The sequence below is a fragment of the Erithacus rubecula genome (assembly GCF_903797595.1).
Source record: "Erithacus rubecula genome assembly, chromosome: 17".
Classification (NCBI taxonomy): domain Eukaryota; kingdom Metazoa; phylum Chordata; class Aves; order Passeriformes; family Muscicapidae; genus Erithacus; species Erithacus rubecula.
The window spans coordinates 5,555,794-5,573,649 of NC_136669.1; the positions used below are offsets into that span (position 1 = coordinate 5,555,794).

General features: G+C 55.5%; 1 protein-coding gene across 1 annotated transcript; it reads right to left on the reverse strand.

Moving 5' to 3' along the window:
* Positions 1 to 426: 426 nt before the first annotated feature.
* MMD2 (monocyte to macrophage differentiation associated 2) lies at positions 427 to 17,485 on the reverse strand. The gene is made up of 8 exons (XM_079320484.1): positions 17,237 to 17,485; positions 5,749 to 5,830; positions 4,940 to 5,100; positions 4,781 to 4,855; positions 4,409 to 4,510; positions 4,069 to 4,138; positions 3,416 to 3,637; positions 427 to 3,059 (listed from the first exon to the last, which is right to left on the reverse strand). The coding sequence occupies exons 1-7, from the start codon at positions 17,281 to 17,283 to the stop codon at positions 3,434 to 3,436; spliced, it is 741 nt and encodes a 246-aa protein (XP_079176610.1). The 5' UTR covers positions 17,284 to 17,485; the 3' UTR covers positions 427 to 3,059; positions 3,416 to 3,433.
* Positions 17,486 to 17,856: the final 371 nt, after the last annotated feature.

Consider the following 17,856-nt stretch of genomic DNA (forward strand, 5'->3'; position numbering starts at 1 on the left):
CCCTCTGCCCAGTCTGCCACAGGTTTTCTCCTCCTCTGTGGCTCTGGCATCCCTCATCCTTCATCCCCCTGCAGTGCCAGCCCTGGGGCTCCACACCTCTGACTCAGCCAGGAGGGGAATGGCAGGGCTGGAGCAGGAGTGGAGGGCTCTGCTGGAGCTGCTGTGCTGAGATGATGATGAGTCTTCCAGCCAGCACCTCTGGGCACAGGGGCACTGTCAGCAAACTCACTGATTTATTCATTTGTTTGTTTGTTTGTTTGTTCAGCAGCTGGCATCCCTGCACCAAGGTGAGTCAGTGCTCAGCACCCTGCTCTTGGCTCCTCTCCTCACCAGGGAGCAAAGCCACGTGGGATGAGTCAGAGAGAAAATGAGTTTATTTCCAGGTGCTGCAGGGGAACTAATTTTGATTTAACAAGCAGGCAAGAGTGAGGTATCTTGAGTTTTTATTTCAATCCTACTCCACAGGAAACAACATCCACTAGCGTTATCTTCCTTACATTTGTTTGTATTTGACCCAATACTGTGTTAAATATAAAATACTGATTGAACAAGGATGGATGGTGAAAACCATGAGATGCTAAAAAGATCCCTCGAGCCCTCCTCCACAAACATCCTGAATGTTATGAGTCATTGAAAATTAGTATAAAATAGGAGGATGATCCCATAACTTGCTCTGTGTCCCCCTTGCTGTGCAAGGGGAGGATTTAGGAGCAAGAGAAGAGGGGGAGCCTCTCAGTTCCAGAGAAGCCCACTCTGCTAGTCCAGGCTGAAGGCAGGGTGGTGATGTTCCTGCCAGAGGATTCTGTCCTGCCCTGGATGTTCAGCAGGAGACTGAGATGCAGCAGCCTCAGAAAGGTCCTTCTGGCAGCTCCCTGGGCCTCAGGAGCCCTTGGGACAGATGTAGGGCCAGAGACCACAATGGCAAAACAGTTTTTGAGATAAATCCCTTGGGATGAAGCAAAACACGGTGGTGGTGCCTGGGCATCCTCAGCCCCTGCCAGGGACTGCTGTTTGCATGGTCTGACCCCAGGGTGGCTCCTGTGGGAGTTGGTGACAGAGGGGGAGGAGAGCCAGGCACACTAAGCTCACCTTGTCACCGTGCCCCACGGTGGGAACCTGCTCCCCCAGACTCAGTGGAAATTGAAGGTGTTTGTGAAGCTCTGGCTGCCTCCATAGGGTCCTCACATGAGCCCTGTGAGGTAGGTCAGGGTCTTCGCTTCCCAGGTGGGGAAACTGAGGCACAGAGAAGGGTAATGACTTGCCAGACAGAAAATATGGCATCTCCCACTCTGGGAGCTCTGTATCCTGCTATTCCAGCCCTGGATATGCTCCATCAGCTCGTCCTTCTCCACCTCTCCATCTGCAGCAGGTGACAGGGCCAGGGCTGGGCAGAGGCAGCAGCAGGGTCTGGGCTCACACCAGCACATTCACCCCCATCCTTGAGACCACCCCTCACCCCAGGGGCAGTCCCAGCCCAAAGGCTTTGGAGTGTCCTGACCCCCAGCAGCCCCACACCAGGCTGGGGTGCCAGTACAGCTCCCAGAGCCCTTCACAGGAACCTTCTGCCTATGGAAGGGAAAATCCACCAGGCATTTTTGCCAGCCTGGCAACCACAGCCACCACAACAGGAGGGGGTGAGTATCCAGATGGTTCCTCTTTGGTAATTTGCTGCAAAATGGCACAGCCCTGTAGAGCCAGTCCTGGGGTGCCCTAAGATCTGCTGAGCTCCCTGGAATGCTGCTGGAGAAACAGGAGATGTGGGATGGTGGCCATAAATCTCCTTCACTTGCCACATCGTGCCAGAGGCTGCAGCTGTCACTAACCAAAGGCCAAAAAGAGGGAGGGGCAATTGATTCCTTTGGGGGCTGATGGGGAAGGTGCAGGCACAGCCCAGCACACACCACACCCTCCTGGCTCCAGCAGCTCTGCCAGGGTGTTTGGGGAGCAGGACCAGGTGTGATTTTCCCTTTCCCATTCTGCTGCTCCCAGCAGCTGGATGGATGTTCCATGTCTCATTAGCCTGAGTTAGCACTGTGTGCCTGTGATTAGGAATTTAAAAACTGAGCATCACCAGGATCTCTCCACCACAGCTCACATCCAGGCTTCGTGTGGATGCATCCCTGCCCTGCAGCAATCCTGGGAATGCTAGAAATCTTTCCAAAAGTGGAATTAAATCTGATGAGCAATAGGTTCATCAGCAAAATGGGAGCAGAGAAGGCAGGTATCCCTGTGAGCCCAGCCCAAGGAGGTTCACTTTCCTCCCTGGAGGAGAAAGGGAATCCCCTGAAGTGGATGGGCTGACCCCAGCCAGGGAGATGCCAGGAGCTGGATCCCAGCTCTGCTCCCTGCTGAAGGCACTCGAGCAGCAGGGCCTGGGAGCAGGGCTGTGCTTCAGGCTGCCACTGGCACCCAGGCTGGAGAGGAAAACCAAGCACTCCAGGGAGAAAATGTCCATAGGGGATCCCAAGGATTTACTGAGTTGTGCACTTAATATTGGCTTAGAGAAAGGGTTTCCCAGTGCTCAGGGGCTGGGATGCCCTGACAGAGATTCAAGTTTCAATCTCTTGTAAGGCCTTGTTGAGTATGGACCATCCCCTCAAGGACTTGGGGTGGAGCTGTTGATGCTGACAGGACCTAGGACGATTCAGGAGCCAGCCCAGGTGGTGCAGGGGTGTCACCACTGGGTCTCTCCCCCCACTCTGACTCCTCCAGTCCCCTCAGTGGCACATGCTAAGGACTCCAGTAGCCAAACCCAGGGTGTCATAGCCAGGGGCACGTGGGGCCAAGGCTCCCAATCCCATGGGATGCTCAAGACCAGGCGAGTGAACAAAACTCCCAGCGAGTGGTGACTCCCCTATCACCCACAGCCCAGCCAGTCACTATGTTCTGAAACTTTTGCCTAAAAAATAAACAGTTCCGAGGTTAAAAAAGAAAAATAAAAAACTTAAAATCAACATCCAGGCTCTCCTGTCTGTGCGGGAAGGGCACCCCCAGCTCTGTCCATGGGCAGGGGGTGGTTTGGGGCAGGCTGTGTCCCCAGGAGCAGTGACACAGGGTGTCTGTCCATGGGCAGGGGGTGGCTGTGTCCCCTGCAGGCGGTGGCACAGGGTGCTCTGGGGCAGGCTGTGTCCCCTGCAGGCGGTGGCACGGGGTGTCTGTCCATGGGCAGGGGGGTGGTCTGGGGCAGGCTGTGTCCCCTGCAGGCAGTGGCACGGGGTGTCTGTCCATGGGCAGGGGGTGGCTGTGTCACCTGCAGGCGCTGGCACGGGGTGGTCTGGGGCAGGCTGTGTCCCCTGCAGGCGGTGGCACGGGGTGTCTGTCCATGGGCAGGGGGTGGCTGTGTCCCCTGCAGGCGGTGGCACGGGGTGTCTGTCCATGGGCAGGGGGTGGCTGTGTCCCCTGCAGGCGCTGGCACGGGGTGTCTGTAAGGCTCCTAGTGGGAGGGGGTGCTGTGCAGCTCCCCGGGCCGGTACAGGTACCTCCAGATGGCGTAGTAGTGGATGCCAGCCCCGATGGCCACGAACAGGTGCCAGATGGCGTGGGCAAACGGGATGCGGCCGTCGCTTTTGAAGAACACCATGCCCAGGCAGTAGAAGAACCCGCCCAGCACCAGCTCCAGGAGGCCATCCCTGTTGGGCTGAAACAGTGCTCAGTGAGGCCAAGGGCTGGCTGCCCTCTCCCACCACCCCACAAGTGATGCCCAGCTGCAGCTCTGGACTTCTCTGCCCTCTGCTGCCCCCTCCTCTCCAGCAACACAGCAGGGACCCAGCAGCCCTGGGAGAATTATCTTTAATCTTTAGATGATCTTTAAGGTCCCTTCCAAACCAGACCATTCTATGATTCTGTGATCCTACAATTTCCAAACAGAGCCCAGGAAGGAGAGCTGGGAGAGATGCACCCAAAGCAGCTGCAAAACCACGGTGAGCCACATCTATCAGGGATGTCTTTATCCCTCACACAGCCTGCAGACTGCGCCAACCCACCAGAGACAAACTGCTGTGGGTTTTCAAACCCCTCCTGGGGTTTATCCCTCACACTGAGCCCAAGTGCTTCCCAGCAGGGGCTTACCATGGAGAGGATGACCAAGGCAGGGAAGAAGCCCATGATAACGTAGCACACCAGCTCCACCAGCTTGTACCTGCAGCAGACAGAGAGGCAGCTTGGAGCAGGGACAGAGGGAGGCCGAGTTTTACACTTGCAGAGCTCCAGGGAAAGGGGTGGCAGTGCCATCGCAGCAGGTCCCATGTCCTCATGTGTGGGCTGGCTCGGGACCCGGCACTCGGGACTTTTGGGGACTTTGGCTTTTTATTTGGTGCCACCACGTGGAGGAAGCAGCTCATGGCAGCAGGTCCCTGCTCCTGTCCCGGGTCCCACAGAGCCCAGGCTCGGGGCAGGCACAGGCACTCACCGCTCATGGAAGAAGAAAACGTAGACGGTCCCGATGGATGCCATGATCCAGATGATCCAGCGCATGTGGGACGCCCAGGGACCCAACTCCCTCAGGTTCAGCCTGCAAGACCCAGGGCTGTGTGAGGCAGGTCTAGGGCAGCACTCTGCACTGGGCTCACCCCCTCACCCCCATGGCTGTCCCACCAAAGGGTGCTCCCAGCTTGCAACTTCAACTTCAAGAGGTTGAAATCTACAGGATGTGAAGGTTTTATGGAAAGGGGAAGGTCTGCCCTCTAGAAGAATCAAAGCCAGAGAGGGAAACTCTATTTATTGGAACCAGGATGACTTTTTCCCCTTCAGTGGGGCCAGCTGAAGGCCCCCAGCAACTCACCAGGGAGCGTAGGAGGCGGCGATGAAGAAGTAGATCACCATCCTGTCAAACATGTGCAGGCAGTGCTCCACAGTCCTGCAGGACAGACAGATGGTCACAGCACTGGGGGCACCTGGACCCTCTCCCCCTTCCCAAGCCCTGAGCAGCCAGGTGTTGTACCTGAGGTGCCTCTTCTTCCAGGAGATGGTGTGGAAGATGGTGGAGACAATGAAGAGGCTGGATAAGCCGAAGCCATAGATCCAGGCTGAGATGGTTTCCCACTGGTCATCAGAGAGGATGTAGAGGATGGAGCTGCCAAGGATGCTGGGCAGGATCCAGAACTGGAAGGGGAAGCAAACCCACTGTTTACTCTCTGCATTTCCACTGAGCAGCTACAATAGAGCCCCCATTTTTCCTTCTAGGTGTTTCTTTAGCTTCTGGTCAAAGCTATCACCTGTAAGGGGCAGGCAGGGCTCCTCCCTGCATGGTGCAGCTCCAAAATAGTTTGTCCAGAAGGTAGGGAGGAGGAGGAGGAAGGCACATGAAGGATGGCTGTCTCTGAGTCATTTCTCAGGACTCAGAGTGGGAACTGTCAGCTCCCAAAAGAAACCCTGATGGGGGGAGAGGTCCCTCCCACTGCTACACCCCACGGGCTCCTGTCACAGTTCTTGCTGTGAAACAATCCATTTTCAGGGAGCTTTGAAAATACTCCTGCCCCACCAAGCCCTCATCAGCTTCCCCAGGGACATGGGGCCACAGTGGATGAGAGCAAGGCAGATGTGCATCAACTTCCCAGGGCAGGAGGAGGGAGAAGATCCCAGTCCCCAGGAGCACAAGGGGCACATCTGCCTCATCACAGCCCTCAGACTCTCAGGGACTGCTCCAGGGCTGAACACAGACATTTCCAGGTATCCCTTGAGGTTCCTCCATGGATCCCCAGAGAGATGAGCACCATCCTCCCTCACCCAGGGGCAGGGACAGGGACTCACAGCGTGGGTGGCACAGTTGGCTGCGTGCTCATATTCCGTGGGCTGGTACCTGCAGTTGGATGGGACACGGTGATTCATGAACCTGCAGTGAGAGACAGGGAGAAAAACACACTCAGGGGAGAGGGTTGGAGCAGAACCCTTCTGAGAAGGGGGTCAGCACAGGGCCACCCCCAGCCTGCAGCCCCACCATGGCTCAGCTTTTCTCCAGCTGCCCTGCAGAGTGACACCAGAGCACAGCGTGTCCATCTGGTGTCCCCACGTGCCAGGTGCCCAGTCCTGCTCTGCCATGGCTCAGGCTGAAGCAGCTCCTGGGAGCTGCTGGTGCTTGGAGAGCAGGAGGCAGCTCTGCCAGTTGCTGTAGGGAGGGGTGGGAAGAGCCCCAGCAACAAAGAGGGAACACAGGTAGGGGGCAGACCTGTGGGACCCCAACTCATCCAGGGATGACACCTTCTTGTCACAGCAGCTCCAAAAAATGTATCCCTGCAATGCCTTTGGTTTCTGGGTAACACCTGCATCTACCCCCAGGGTTGCACATCCCAACACAGATTGCTGTGGGGGAAAGTCTGCTGCCCTCCCTTGGAAACCTGCATCTTTATTTCTGTTTCTCTTACTCTTAGGAGGCATCAGCTTGCTGTTGGCACTCCCAGGAATGTATTGATTTTCCCTGCTGGACTAACACAGAGCGATAAAAAATAGTGTCACTCCATGGCTGGGTATGTAACAACAAATTAAATGTGCATCTGGGATAGCAGGTCTGAGCAAAGCCTCCTGCACCACCCTCTTCTGGCAGGAGACAGCAGTGGAGGCTTAGCAAAGGCAAACAGGGAAATGAGAGGGTTCCTTCCCTGGCCCTGAGAATCAGGGGTGTTAAGACTTTTCCTGCTGTGGCTCAGGTCAGGATGGCTGAGCTGAGCAGGGCTGCTGGGCAGGACCTGGGCTAATTGCTTTGTGACCCAGTTTGCCCCCAGCTCCAGCACCATCTGTGGCATTTCACAGCTGAGTTGTGCCCAGCAAAGGGGCTCAGGGGTTGGCAAGACCTTGCTGCTGGGCACAGGGTGATGCCTCAGACTGGGATGCTTGGAAAAGCAGGAAAAGTCCCCTCTCTCTGTCTCCAAGCCACTCAAGCCTGTGTGGACTCCTCTGCCACCTCCTGCCTGCTTGGCCCCACTGGCTGTTGCCTGTCAAAACTGAGCCAGGATGGATTAAATAGCTCAAATGACAAGGATTTGGTGTAGGGGAAATTGTGCAGCCACAGCAGGGTGAGGGGCACCCCAGCAGGTGACAGTGACAACCCCACAGAGGGGCCCTGTCCCCTGTCCCCTGTCCCCAGCCCCTGCCCTGCCATGCCTCCTGCCAGACCCTGGGAACACATTCATGGTCCTCATCACCAAAAAATGTCTGGAATTAAGAGGGGGAATGGAGCAGCCAAGCTCTCACTGCTCTGCCACCAAGGGTAAATCTGGGCTCAGCAGGGCTGGGAAGAATCTGGCACCCTGGGGACACGGCTGTGCCCAGAGCAGTGTCACCTGCACCCCAGGGACAGCAGGGATGCCCTCCCCACCCCAGCACTGTGCCCACAGCCCTGGCAGGGCTGCCTGTGCTGCACCACGGTCCTGGCAGGACTTCACTGTCCCCAGGGTTGCCAGGAGACTGTCCCCAGCTCCCCTTCACTGTCTGCCTCCCTTTATCTTCCCTTTTAATAATAAGGAGGAGGAGGGGGAAGAAGGGGAGGCCAGACGTCCACATGACGTCACAGTTGCTGAGGAAACACGTTCAAGGCCTTTTCCTTGGATTTATTGATTTTAACAAAGCTGCTCCATCTCCCCTCTGCTCTGGCTGGTGCTGCTCAGAGCAGCAGCACAGAACCAATTCCACAGCCCCCTCCCCAGGGCTGGGAGCACCCAGAGCCTTGGGAAGGTGTCCCTGGGGTGCAAATATCCTCCCTAGCTCTGGTACAGGGTGGATAAGCTGGGAAGGACCAGCCAAGCCATCCCCATATAATGAGGGTGAAGAGCATTTATGGTCCTGAAGCCCAGAGCCATGCTGGTGTGGGACACCACAAACTCCTGCTTGTCCCAGAGAGACAATAGCCTTGAGGAGGAACCTTTTTTTTCTTTTTTTTTTTTTTACCTGGGGAGAGATTACTCTTATTTTCCTGCCCTGCTTTCCAGTAAGCATCATCCTGTGGCTGGTGGGAAATGGAGTATCACAGATGTGGGACCTGGCTGCACAGTGTGGGTCAGTCTGAGCCCCACTTTTGGGACCTGCATTGTGTTTCGGAACTAATTTTGCACATTTCTGTGGTTCTCTATGCTCTGTAGAAATGGAAGCAGCAAGGCAGGATAAGTCCCTGGCTGCACCTTAGTTCCCAGGGGTGCAGGGGCCATTTCCTCCCCTACTCCCCTGGGATTTTATGGACCAGCTCGTGCCATCCCTGTGCTGGCATGGATGTAGGGCAGGGCACAGGGAGCCCTGCAGCATTCCCAGCCTGCAGACAGCTGCCAGAACCAGCCTCAAACCACAGCCCCAGCCTGGACAGACAGATGGACACACTTGGAAAGATCCCTTGTGATCCTTGGGTCCAGGAGCCACGAGCAGGTGTTGACACACCACAGTGCAGCTCAGCAGGTGCTCCAGGATGGCAAAGTCCAAAAGACACAGAGAAGGTCACTCCTGCTCAGCAGGAGCATGTTCAGTTCCAGGGATGGTGTGTGGGAAGCAGGGAGCCAAAGGGTTCCCGGGCACCTTCTCCTCCTGGTGCTGCTCCTGGCAGAGTCCCTACAACTCCTCCATGAACAGGGGAGGCTGCTGAGGGTCTGACCAGGGGTTATTCACAGCAGCCCCAAAGTGCCTGCTTTCCCCTGGCCCTTTTCCCAGGGAGGGAGCCTGAAAAGGGCCAGTGCAGCAAGCTCTGGCCAGGGAAACAAAGAACCCCTTGTCCTGGGGCAAAGTGCAGGGCTGGCTTCCCAGACCTGTTCCTTTCTGCTGCTCTTTCTCCCACTCTGCTGGGCTGGGTTGTTTGGTTGTTTTTTTGTTTTTTTTTTTAAATATAGCTTTAGGGGTTTTGACTGAGTTTTTAAAAGACTTTTATCCAAGAACAAAATCCCAGCCTCAAAAATCACACAGATCTGCCTGGCTCTTCAGGGTGGGAAGAAGGTAAGACAGAGATATAATTAAATTATTCCTCAGGAGGGCTCGTGTGGGACCATCTGAGCTCTCCTGAGGGCACCAAGAGAGCCTGAATCAGTCACTCCATGGTCACCACACACTCACACAAGCAGAGCCATGGAGACTTGCAGGAAAGCCTTAAACTTGAGGGGAACAGCCCCAAAGAGACCCAAACCAGGCTGCAATTTGGGAGAGATGGGGTTTAGCCCTGCCTGTGACACAACTCCCTGGTTGGCCTCTGCCACCTCTCTTCATGTCCCTCTCATTCCCCTTTCCCCTCTCTCCAAGTGAGGAAAACAATTTTGACATCCTTCAGGCAAGTGGGGGGATAATGTGAGCAGGGTGTAAAATCACCACTAAGATGTGGATGGGGAGCTGTGAGCTGGGCTTCTGCCCTTGAGAGAGCTGCTCCAACACCTGCCCTGCCCAGCCCTGCCATAAATCAGGCTGTGCATGTGTCTGTGTGTCTGCACTGTGGGCTGGGTGCCACGGGGACAAAGGAGCAGTCAGCAAGTGCAAGGTTATCCCAGGTGATACAAATCTCCCCAGAGCAGCTCACCTCTACAGGTTTCACCTACAAATGGCTTATAAAAGGGCTGGGCTTGCTCAGGAGTTGGCCTAAAGCCTGTGGAGATGGATTGGCTGTGCATCCACCCTTCTGCCCAAGGAGCTGGGGCTTTTCCAAGCTGTGTTCCCTGCTGGGCAGTTCTTGGGACCTGGCTGCAGAGGGAGATTATTTCACTTTTCTCTTGTGACTGGATGTCACAGCTGCTTTTAAAGTAACAGGGGGAGATCCTGGTGGTGGTCAGAGAGAAAGGCTTGAGGAAGGATTAGCTGGATGTTGATCAGCAGTGGTGGCAACTCCTGCTGGGACTGTCCCTTGGTAGAACAAGTGTTGTGGTGCCTGAGGTGTCAGTGATGGAGCAGATGTGTCCCTGCAGGGCAGACTGGCCTCTGACTCTGCAGTGCACGTCCTGGCTTTGCTGACACCCAGCACAGATGTCAGGGGTGGTGCTGGGCTCACGTGGGAGCTGCTGTGGTGGCATCCCCGTAAGCTGGGGCTTGGCAAGAGCTCTGCCTCTGATCCGGAACCTGGTAAAGCTCCAGCTGCATCCCTGGTAAGAGGCTTCAATCCCTTGAGCTCCTCTGTGGTTTGTAATTAGCTCAGTCCTGGGGAGTGTGTGTGCTGGCGTGGAGCCTGGCTGCTGTTTGTGTGCAGCAGTTACAGTCACAGGGCTCAGAAGGCACAGCACCACGAGGAAACATCCATGGCCCACCTTGAGCACTGGAGATCCCCCAGACTTTACTGCTTTATCCAGCCCAGCAGCAGGAAAAAATCCTGCTTTTCCTTCCTAGCCCTTGACATGGAGTGTTTGCCACTGGGAAGCAGAAACACCAAGGCTGGCAGAGCCATCTGCAGAACCACCCACACGGGCATGTGCATGGCTCCTGGCACCTGCTGGGAGCTGGAGCCTCCTTCCATGCCCACTGCTCAGTGCCTGTATGCTCCCACACACACACATGGTGCTCCTGCTCTGCAGGACTGAGCTGTGCCTGCTGGAAGCTCAGGGGTCACTCCTGGGCCAGGGGACATGGGGCATGGGGCAGGTGAGGTGGGCTCCTCTTGTGGCTTGTGGGTCACTCCTGGGTCAGGGGACATGGGTCAGGTCTGTCCTCTTGTGGCTCCAGCCCATCCTGAGGGAGAGCAGGAGGGCAGATGGAGACAACTCAAGGTTTTCTTCTGTCATGCTTCCTATTACAAGGAGCTGGCACCTTGAGTAGGCAGCAGGAAAGGGAAGGTTTTTTTATCTAAGCCAGCATTTCCCTACCTTTCTCATGGGTAATCTCACCAGATTTCTGGAGTAACCCACCCAGATTTCCCTGGTGCAAGCCTTGCTTCCCCAAAGTAAGTCAAAACAGGCAGCAGATTGGATCACCATCCATCACCTCATCCCTCCCATCCCAGTGCTGCTCATCCCCAGCACTCTGATGTGTGTGAGCACCCTGGGCTGGCTGTGGAGCATCCCCTGGCACTCCACAACCTGCATGCCCTGAGAAATGATGAGCAGGAGCTGCTGCTGACTTAGGGATGCTCCCAGACACGGCCCCTGTGCTCTGCCAGCTCAGAGTTGCAGCTGGCTCTGAGCCACAGGCACAGATGTCCCCTGAGAAGGGACAGAGGAGGCAACCCCCTGACACATCCTGCTGCCTCAGAGGGTGCAGGAGAGAATAGCTGCTCTTCCCCTGAGCATACCAAGGGCATACACAACCCCTTTCTTGCTCCTCATCCCAAGAGAGATGAGCACAGGAGGCTCCAAGCCAGGCTGGTGCAGGCATTGGCCATTTCTGCACCCACAAGAGCCCATGTGCACCCAGCAGGGCTTGGCTGGTGGTGAAAAAAAGCAGCAATTCCCAACAGGGTGCTAACTGTCCACATCCCCTCAGGGCAGGGATATTTATTTTTCTCCCCAGCCCTCTATGTAGATGGTATCTCTAACTCTTTCAAGGCAATTCATGACCCTGCAACCACAGCAGAGCTGTTTGTTTATTCACAACAGATGGGATTGGTGAGTGTTTCCCAAATTACTTTCTGAGCTGGGACTTTTTGTTTCATTTGGTACTCATGAGATGTCCAACAACAGCTGATTAGTCACAAAATGACTCTGATGTCCCAGGTGTTTTGTAAATGTTGGAAGGACTGCTTCCAGAACTGCAAATCCTCTATTATTCATTAATTTCTTGTTTGGAAAGTCATTGTGCATGTTCCTTGCTGCCTTGCCTTGAGCAAGGAGTTAGTGGGATAAATCCTGTTTAACTGCAACAGCCAAGGTGGGCAGGAGTGAGTGTGACCAGTGGATCCTGTGCCTGCTGGCAGAAGATTTGGATAGTTTGAGGGCTGGAGCTCTCCCAGCCTCCAACCCTGGCTGTGAAATACATGGGCAGGTGACCATGCCCCAGGTTCATAAAATCTCCCCACAGCATGGCCTGAGAGACACAGCCAGGCTCTCATTTGGGATTCCCAGATGCTGCTCAGGTACAAATCATATCTGTAAATTATTCAGCAAATGCCTCTGGACAGCGAAGGCACAGGAGGAAAATCATGTATTTCACCAGCCAAGCATGCAGATAGTGAGACTTCCATTAGTATTACTTACAGCAGAGAGCAGGGCTGGGTCTGATTCTGCTGTGCCAGCCAATGCTGCTCAGCATAGAGGGGAGGCAACTCCTTGCCCTGACCTGATGATCTTTCTGCATAAAATCCTTTCCTCATCAGCAGCAAACCTGGGCTGTAAACTCAAGCAAGAGCACAGAGCTGACTCCAAATTCTCCTGAAGGTCAGCACAGCTTGGCTCAACTCAGTGGTATCTGACTCATCCAGCAGGAATATGACACCTGTGGTATCTGTTATCATGAGAGGTTGCAGTGCTAGCACAGAGAGCCCACCAGGCTCTGGACTCCCACTGCATGAAAATGCTGAGTTTGTCACAGCTGGAGAGACCTGCTCTGTGTGTTTGTGTCTCCTCTGCCTTTCTCAGACCCAGCCCTGAGCATCCATCCCCTGGCAGCAGCATCCTGGGCACTCAACAGAACTCCTCATGCAGCTGCAGCCAGGCACCCCTCAGGGGTGAAGGACTGGAATAAGCTGTGCTCTTTTCCCTTCCTTTCTCTGGCAGTTGTACTTGCTGGCATGGCTTTGTCTCACTGTGGAGCTGGGGGTGTGGGAAGGGAGGAGGAGGAGGGGAGGAGAGCCCAGGACCAGTCCTGGCAGAGCCCCATTTCTCACAGTCACTGACCTGCCCTGCTGGGCACTGGCTTGAATTTCCCATGGGTTGTGTTGGCTGCTACCTCATGAAGCTGGACACAGAAAACTGTGCCAAAGAATCACATCAGGCTGATATCCAACACCAGCAGAAGGAGGGGAAGGATCATGTGCTTCCCAGGCATGCAAGAAACCATCCTTCCCCAAAAAACACAAGGTTTGCCCACTTGTGCACTTCTTCAGTGTGGTGATCCCCACCTGGGCCTGTCCTGCTGGGGACACCTGCAGAGGATGGAATGGGGCAGTTTGAGTGGATATCCCATCAGAAATGCTGCTCTGAGAGCTTGATGGCTTCCAAATACCTGGCTCCAATTTTGCACCCTGATCTACATGAGGTAATTCCTACTGGTGCCAGTTCAAGAGGGTATCTGAGGCTATCCATTCTGGGGGTCTCTCCCTCTCTTGGAGCTTTGCCTTTTGCATCAAGGGGTCTGTCTGCTCAGCTGGGGACACACTGCAGGTCTTGATGGGGCTGGTGCTTGCAAGGTGAGCAGCCCCAGCCTCTCAGGGAGCTTCAGGCTGTGGTATCAACATGAAAGCATTTCCCTTCTCACTGCTTCATCCCACGTGGGCTGTGGAGGAAGCAGAGCTCTTGGAAAGCATCTTGGAGTGTGTGGGAGCAGTGAGGGCTGCTCATGTTCTCATGGCAAAGCAATGGGGAGTGGATTTCCCAATGGGTTTGCTCTGTCCAGGCTGTCAGCCTGGCATTGGTTTCCTTGTTTTTGGAGTCTGAGCACCCCAACATTTCCCATTCCTCTTATTCCTGCTCTTGTCTTGGCCAGAGATGCTGGAATAGCTGATAAATGTCTCCATGCTCAATAATTACAGGTGCAGGGAGAAACAAGGAAGATCTTCCCTGCTGCCTTTCCTCAAATTCACTGGGTTTGAGCAAGTGTAGAGTTCAGACCTCCATCCCCTCATGCTGGTGAGGAGGTGGAGGTGCCTGCATTGCAGGAGGTGAGGACAAACCTGGACCATGCACCTACAGAGGCCCCTCCTGGGCTGAGACATTAATGTGGATTTTCCTGTCTGCTCCTCTTTGTGTTACTCCATGCAGGGCAAGCCAAGCAAAGACAGTAAGATTCAGAGCCTTTTACATGAACAAATCAGGGGAGCTGTTTTGGGATTGTGAGAATGATTCAGTGCCCTGCAGATCCCAGCAAAGCCCTCTGCACTGCTGCTCCAGAGATGCGAGGCTGGCCGGATACAGCAGCTCCCTGATTAATCATGTTTGCTTCCAATTACAGCTCTGGATGGCCAAAGTCTGGGAAGCATTCAGTGTCCCCACAGGGAGGTACTCAGCCCCATGGCAGGGCAGGAGTTGAGTTCAAACTGGGCCAAAATGGGGTCAAAGCTGGTGGTGAGGTGCAAGGAGGGTTTGGTTACCAGGTCAGTGTAACCTGACCAAGAGCCCAGTGATAAAGATGCAGCTTGGTCTGATCTGTTGGTCTGGGAGGGACCCAGCACAGTTTTGGTGAGCTGTGAGGGTGGAGGGAGAGTGGAGGAATAAGGAATAACCCTCCAGTGGTTGGATAAAACAGGAGAATCACATCAGCTCACACTCTGTGCTGTGCTGTGTGGTGGTTAAACTTGGCCTGTCGGGCAGGAGATGGATTTTGCTTGTCAGGGTGCAGGCTGTGAGTGACAGGGAAAGCCTTGCAGCAACTGTGCTTTGAAACTCCATTTCCCCACCGTGTCAGTGATGGAAGAGCCTCCTGGGGCCCACAGCAGAGCAGGAACCACCGAGTTTCTCATTGATAAGCACAGTGTGCTCGAGTGGCACTGCCTTGCACTCTGCTCCCCCCACGGTGACAGCGCTTCCCTGCCAGGAGGAGTTTGGAGACAGCCTAGTGCCCTCCAGCCCTGAGTTTTCTCCTGGCAGTTCACAGAATGTTCCCACATTGATCACTGCTTTTCATCTCTTTGTTCTCACACAACAGGTCTTTCATCACCACACTGTGTTTTATTTATTCCTTTTGGTGGGTGTATCAATGGCCAAGTTCCTCCTTTCTTGGTCCTTGCTCAAAGTTAGATAAAATGACTTGAAAAATGAAGCCTGTTCCAGGCTTTTCCACCACAAGGAAAACTTTGATATTTTTTGTTTCTTCAAGGAACACCATAAGCAAGGCCACATTCTCTGAAAAGATGTTGCAAGATGAAATCATAGAATTGTTAAGGTTGGACAAGACCTCTAAGATGGAATCTGACCATTAGCTCAGCACTGCCATGTTCACCCTAAACCACAACCCCACATCCACGTGTGGTTTTGAAACACTTCCAGGGATTCAGCCACTTCCCTAAGCAGCCTGTTTTAATCCTTCCTAATATCAATCTAAACTTCCCCTGGTGCAGCTTGAGCTTTGTCTTATCCTGCCCCTTGTTCCCTGGGAGCAGAGCCTGACTGGCTGCACCCTCTTGTCAGGGAGTTGTGGTCAGTGAGAAATTCCCCCTGAGCATCCTTTTCTCCAGGCTGAGCCCCCCTCAGCTGCTCCTTATCAGACTTGTGCTCCATTATCCTTCTCTGGACCTGCTCCAGCACCCCAACATCTTTCCTGTAGTGAAAACTGAACAGAGGATTTGAGATGCTTCTGCTGCCTTGCAGGACACATGCCACCCTGAGTCCCCTGGCTTCTGCTCACCCCAATTCCCCCCTCAGAGCTCAGCTCAGAGAGCATCCCTGACACAAAGAAAGAAGCAGCTTTAGGGTTTCTTTTGGGATATTTCATAGCAGATAATTTCCATGGAGAGAAGAGCTGGTGTGTAGGGAGTGTGGGGAGGACGGGGATTATCCCACTGTTATTTTTGAGCACTGGGCTAAGAGGATCTCTGTGATGATACAGGAAGCCCTGGGTTAGCATCACGTGCTGGTGGCTTTCTTGGGGTGAAAGCCAAGGGAGGACCCTTATCCTCCTGCTGCTCCCCAGCCAGCCCTGGCACACAGGGAGAGCTGGAGGATTCCCTGTGCATCCAGCCCTTCCTGTGCCCCACAGCCCCTGCCCTGCACGTGGGCACCATCCCTGCAAGGCTCTCTGTAATGCCACATCCCACTGAGCAAATTGTCTCCAGGAAGAACCACAACAAGGCTGGAGCATGCTGATTCAGGATAAATCAAGCAACAGGTTGGCAGATGGGCTCTGCTGGGGGAGACTGATGTCAGTGGAGCAGCCCCTGATCTGCTGCCCAGTTCCCAAAGAGCCTCTGCACCCCTGCCATGGGCCAAAGGTCTGGCTTGCCTCCTTCTCTGGGGGTACAGAGCTTTGCTCAGCTCCATTTCCCCAGCTCTGTCCTTTGCATGCCTACTGAGGGGGGTTGGGGAGGGAAAGCCTTGGAACTCTCCATTTTCACAAGGTTTTGTACCAGGCACATGGTGCAGATCTGCCAGGTGCCTCCTGCCTCCCCCCCAAGCAAAGGTGATTGAGAGAAAGCTACAGCATCCAAACTGTCTTTGAACAAGCAGCCACATTTCAGGCAGGTTTTGGAGATTTTCCCCATGGGACAGCTGGAAGGAAAGGAGCTGATGGCTGGAGGGGGTCGGAGGATGGTCTCCTGTCCTTACCCAGCCCAGACAAACATCCCCCAGGGATCATCCTGCCTGGAGCAGACGAGAAACACCATTGCCACTTCTTTTCACACAAGTTTTTCTCTGATATCTGCCCCTAACCGAACCACTGGGAGTCTGGAAGCAGCAGCACAGAGCTGAGAGCCCCCAGGAGCTGTGCCAGCCCTACACAGGCAGAAAAACACCCCCACCACAGTCCCAGGGAGCTGGGAGCAAAGCCTCTCCTCGGTGCAAAGCCGAGCAGCCCCAGCAGCCCCCCGGTCCCCATCTGTGCAGCAGCCGGTGCCATCTGACTCATCCCGGGGAGCAGGGGGCTGGCTCTGTCCCCGTGTCACCTGCCAGCTCCTTTCTAAAAGCCACATCTGATCCCGCAGCAGCGCGCGTGGCCGAGTGCCCCCTGACCTGTGCTCGGCAATCCTCAGGTTTCCCCCTGCACAGGTAACACCGTGAGGTTTCCTGCATCACCTGAGCTTTTAAAACAAGTCCCGGCTGCTGCTGTTAAACCTCCCTGGGGGTTTCATGGAGGGAGAGAAGGATCCACCGCCGGTGCATCCCAGGGGAACCCTGTTGAGCCTGCGGGTCCAGGCTGGGAGAGCCGACCCGAGGGGGTTTCACCGGGGTGTAGAGGGACTCTGGACCACGCTGGGGGGCTCGGAGCCGGAGCTAGGGAACAGATTCCCTCGGGAAGGCAGGATCCTGCTCCCCCGGCTGCGGGATGAGAGCCGCGGTGAAGTTAGACCCAGCGAAAGGCAGCGAAGGATGCTGAGAATCCTTTAGGGATGCAGGAAAGCAGGTAGCCCAAAACCCAGCCCGCACTTGCCCTGTGCTTGAGGCACTGAGCAGCTTCCAAAGATCCTTTCGGGCTCCATCCCAGAGGAGCCGAGCCCGGGGAGGGGTTGGGGCTGTCCGGGGGTCGGGGGTCGCCGCACCGAGGGATTTACCTGGCGTAGCGCGTCTTCTGGAAATCCAGGAGCCGGGACACGAACATCGCGGCGGTGCCATGGGGGTCCCGGGGGGCGGCGGCGGCTCAGCCCCGGCCCGGGGGGAAAGTGCCGCCCGGGGGAACAGCACCAACTCGGCCAGCTCCGGAGGGCGAGCGGGAGAAGGGGCGGCCGGTCCAGCCCAGCCCAGCCCAGCTCAGCCCAGCCCGACACAGCCCAGCCCGGCCCCGGCCCCCTCCCGCCCCCTCGGCTGCTCGGCAGAAGCGACACGGGGAAAACAAAGGCGACCTCCGGGAGGGGAGAGCCAGCCCCGCTGCCGCCCTTAGATGTGCAACGAGGAGGAGGAGGAAGAGGAGGAGGAAAGAAAGAAAAGGGGGGTATGGGGGGAATCCCTTCCAACTCTTCCCGGCCACAGCAACCTGCGCGATCTCCCTCCGCCCCCCGGCAGCTTTAAGCACAGCTAAAAATATCCCCCACCCTCCCCGCTGCCACCCCCGGGGGATCAAATAGCAGCAGATTTGAATTGAAAATGTGATTAAAGCATCGGGGAGGGGGAGAGTGCTGGGTGTCAGCAAACCTGCCGCCCCCCCCCCCGGCCCCGCTGCCCACGGTCGGGTCCC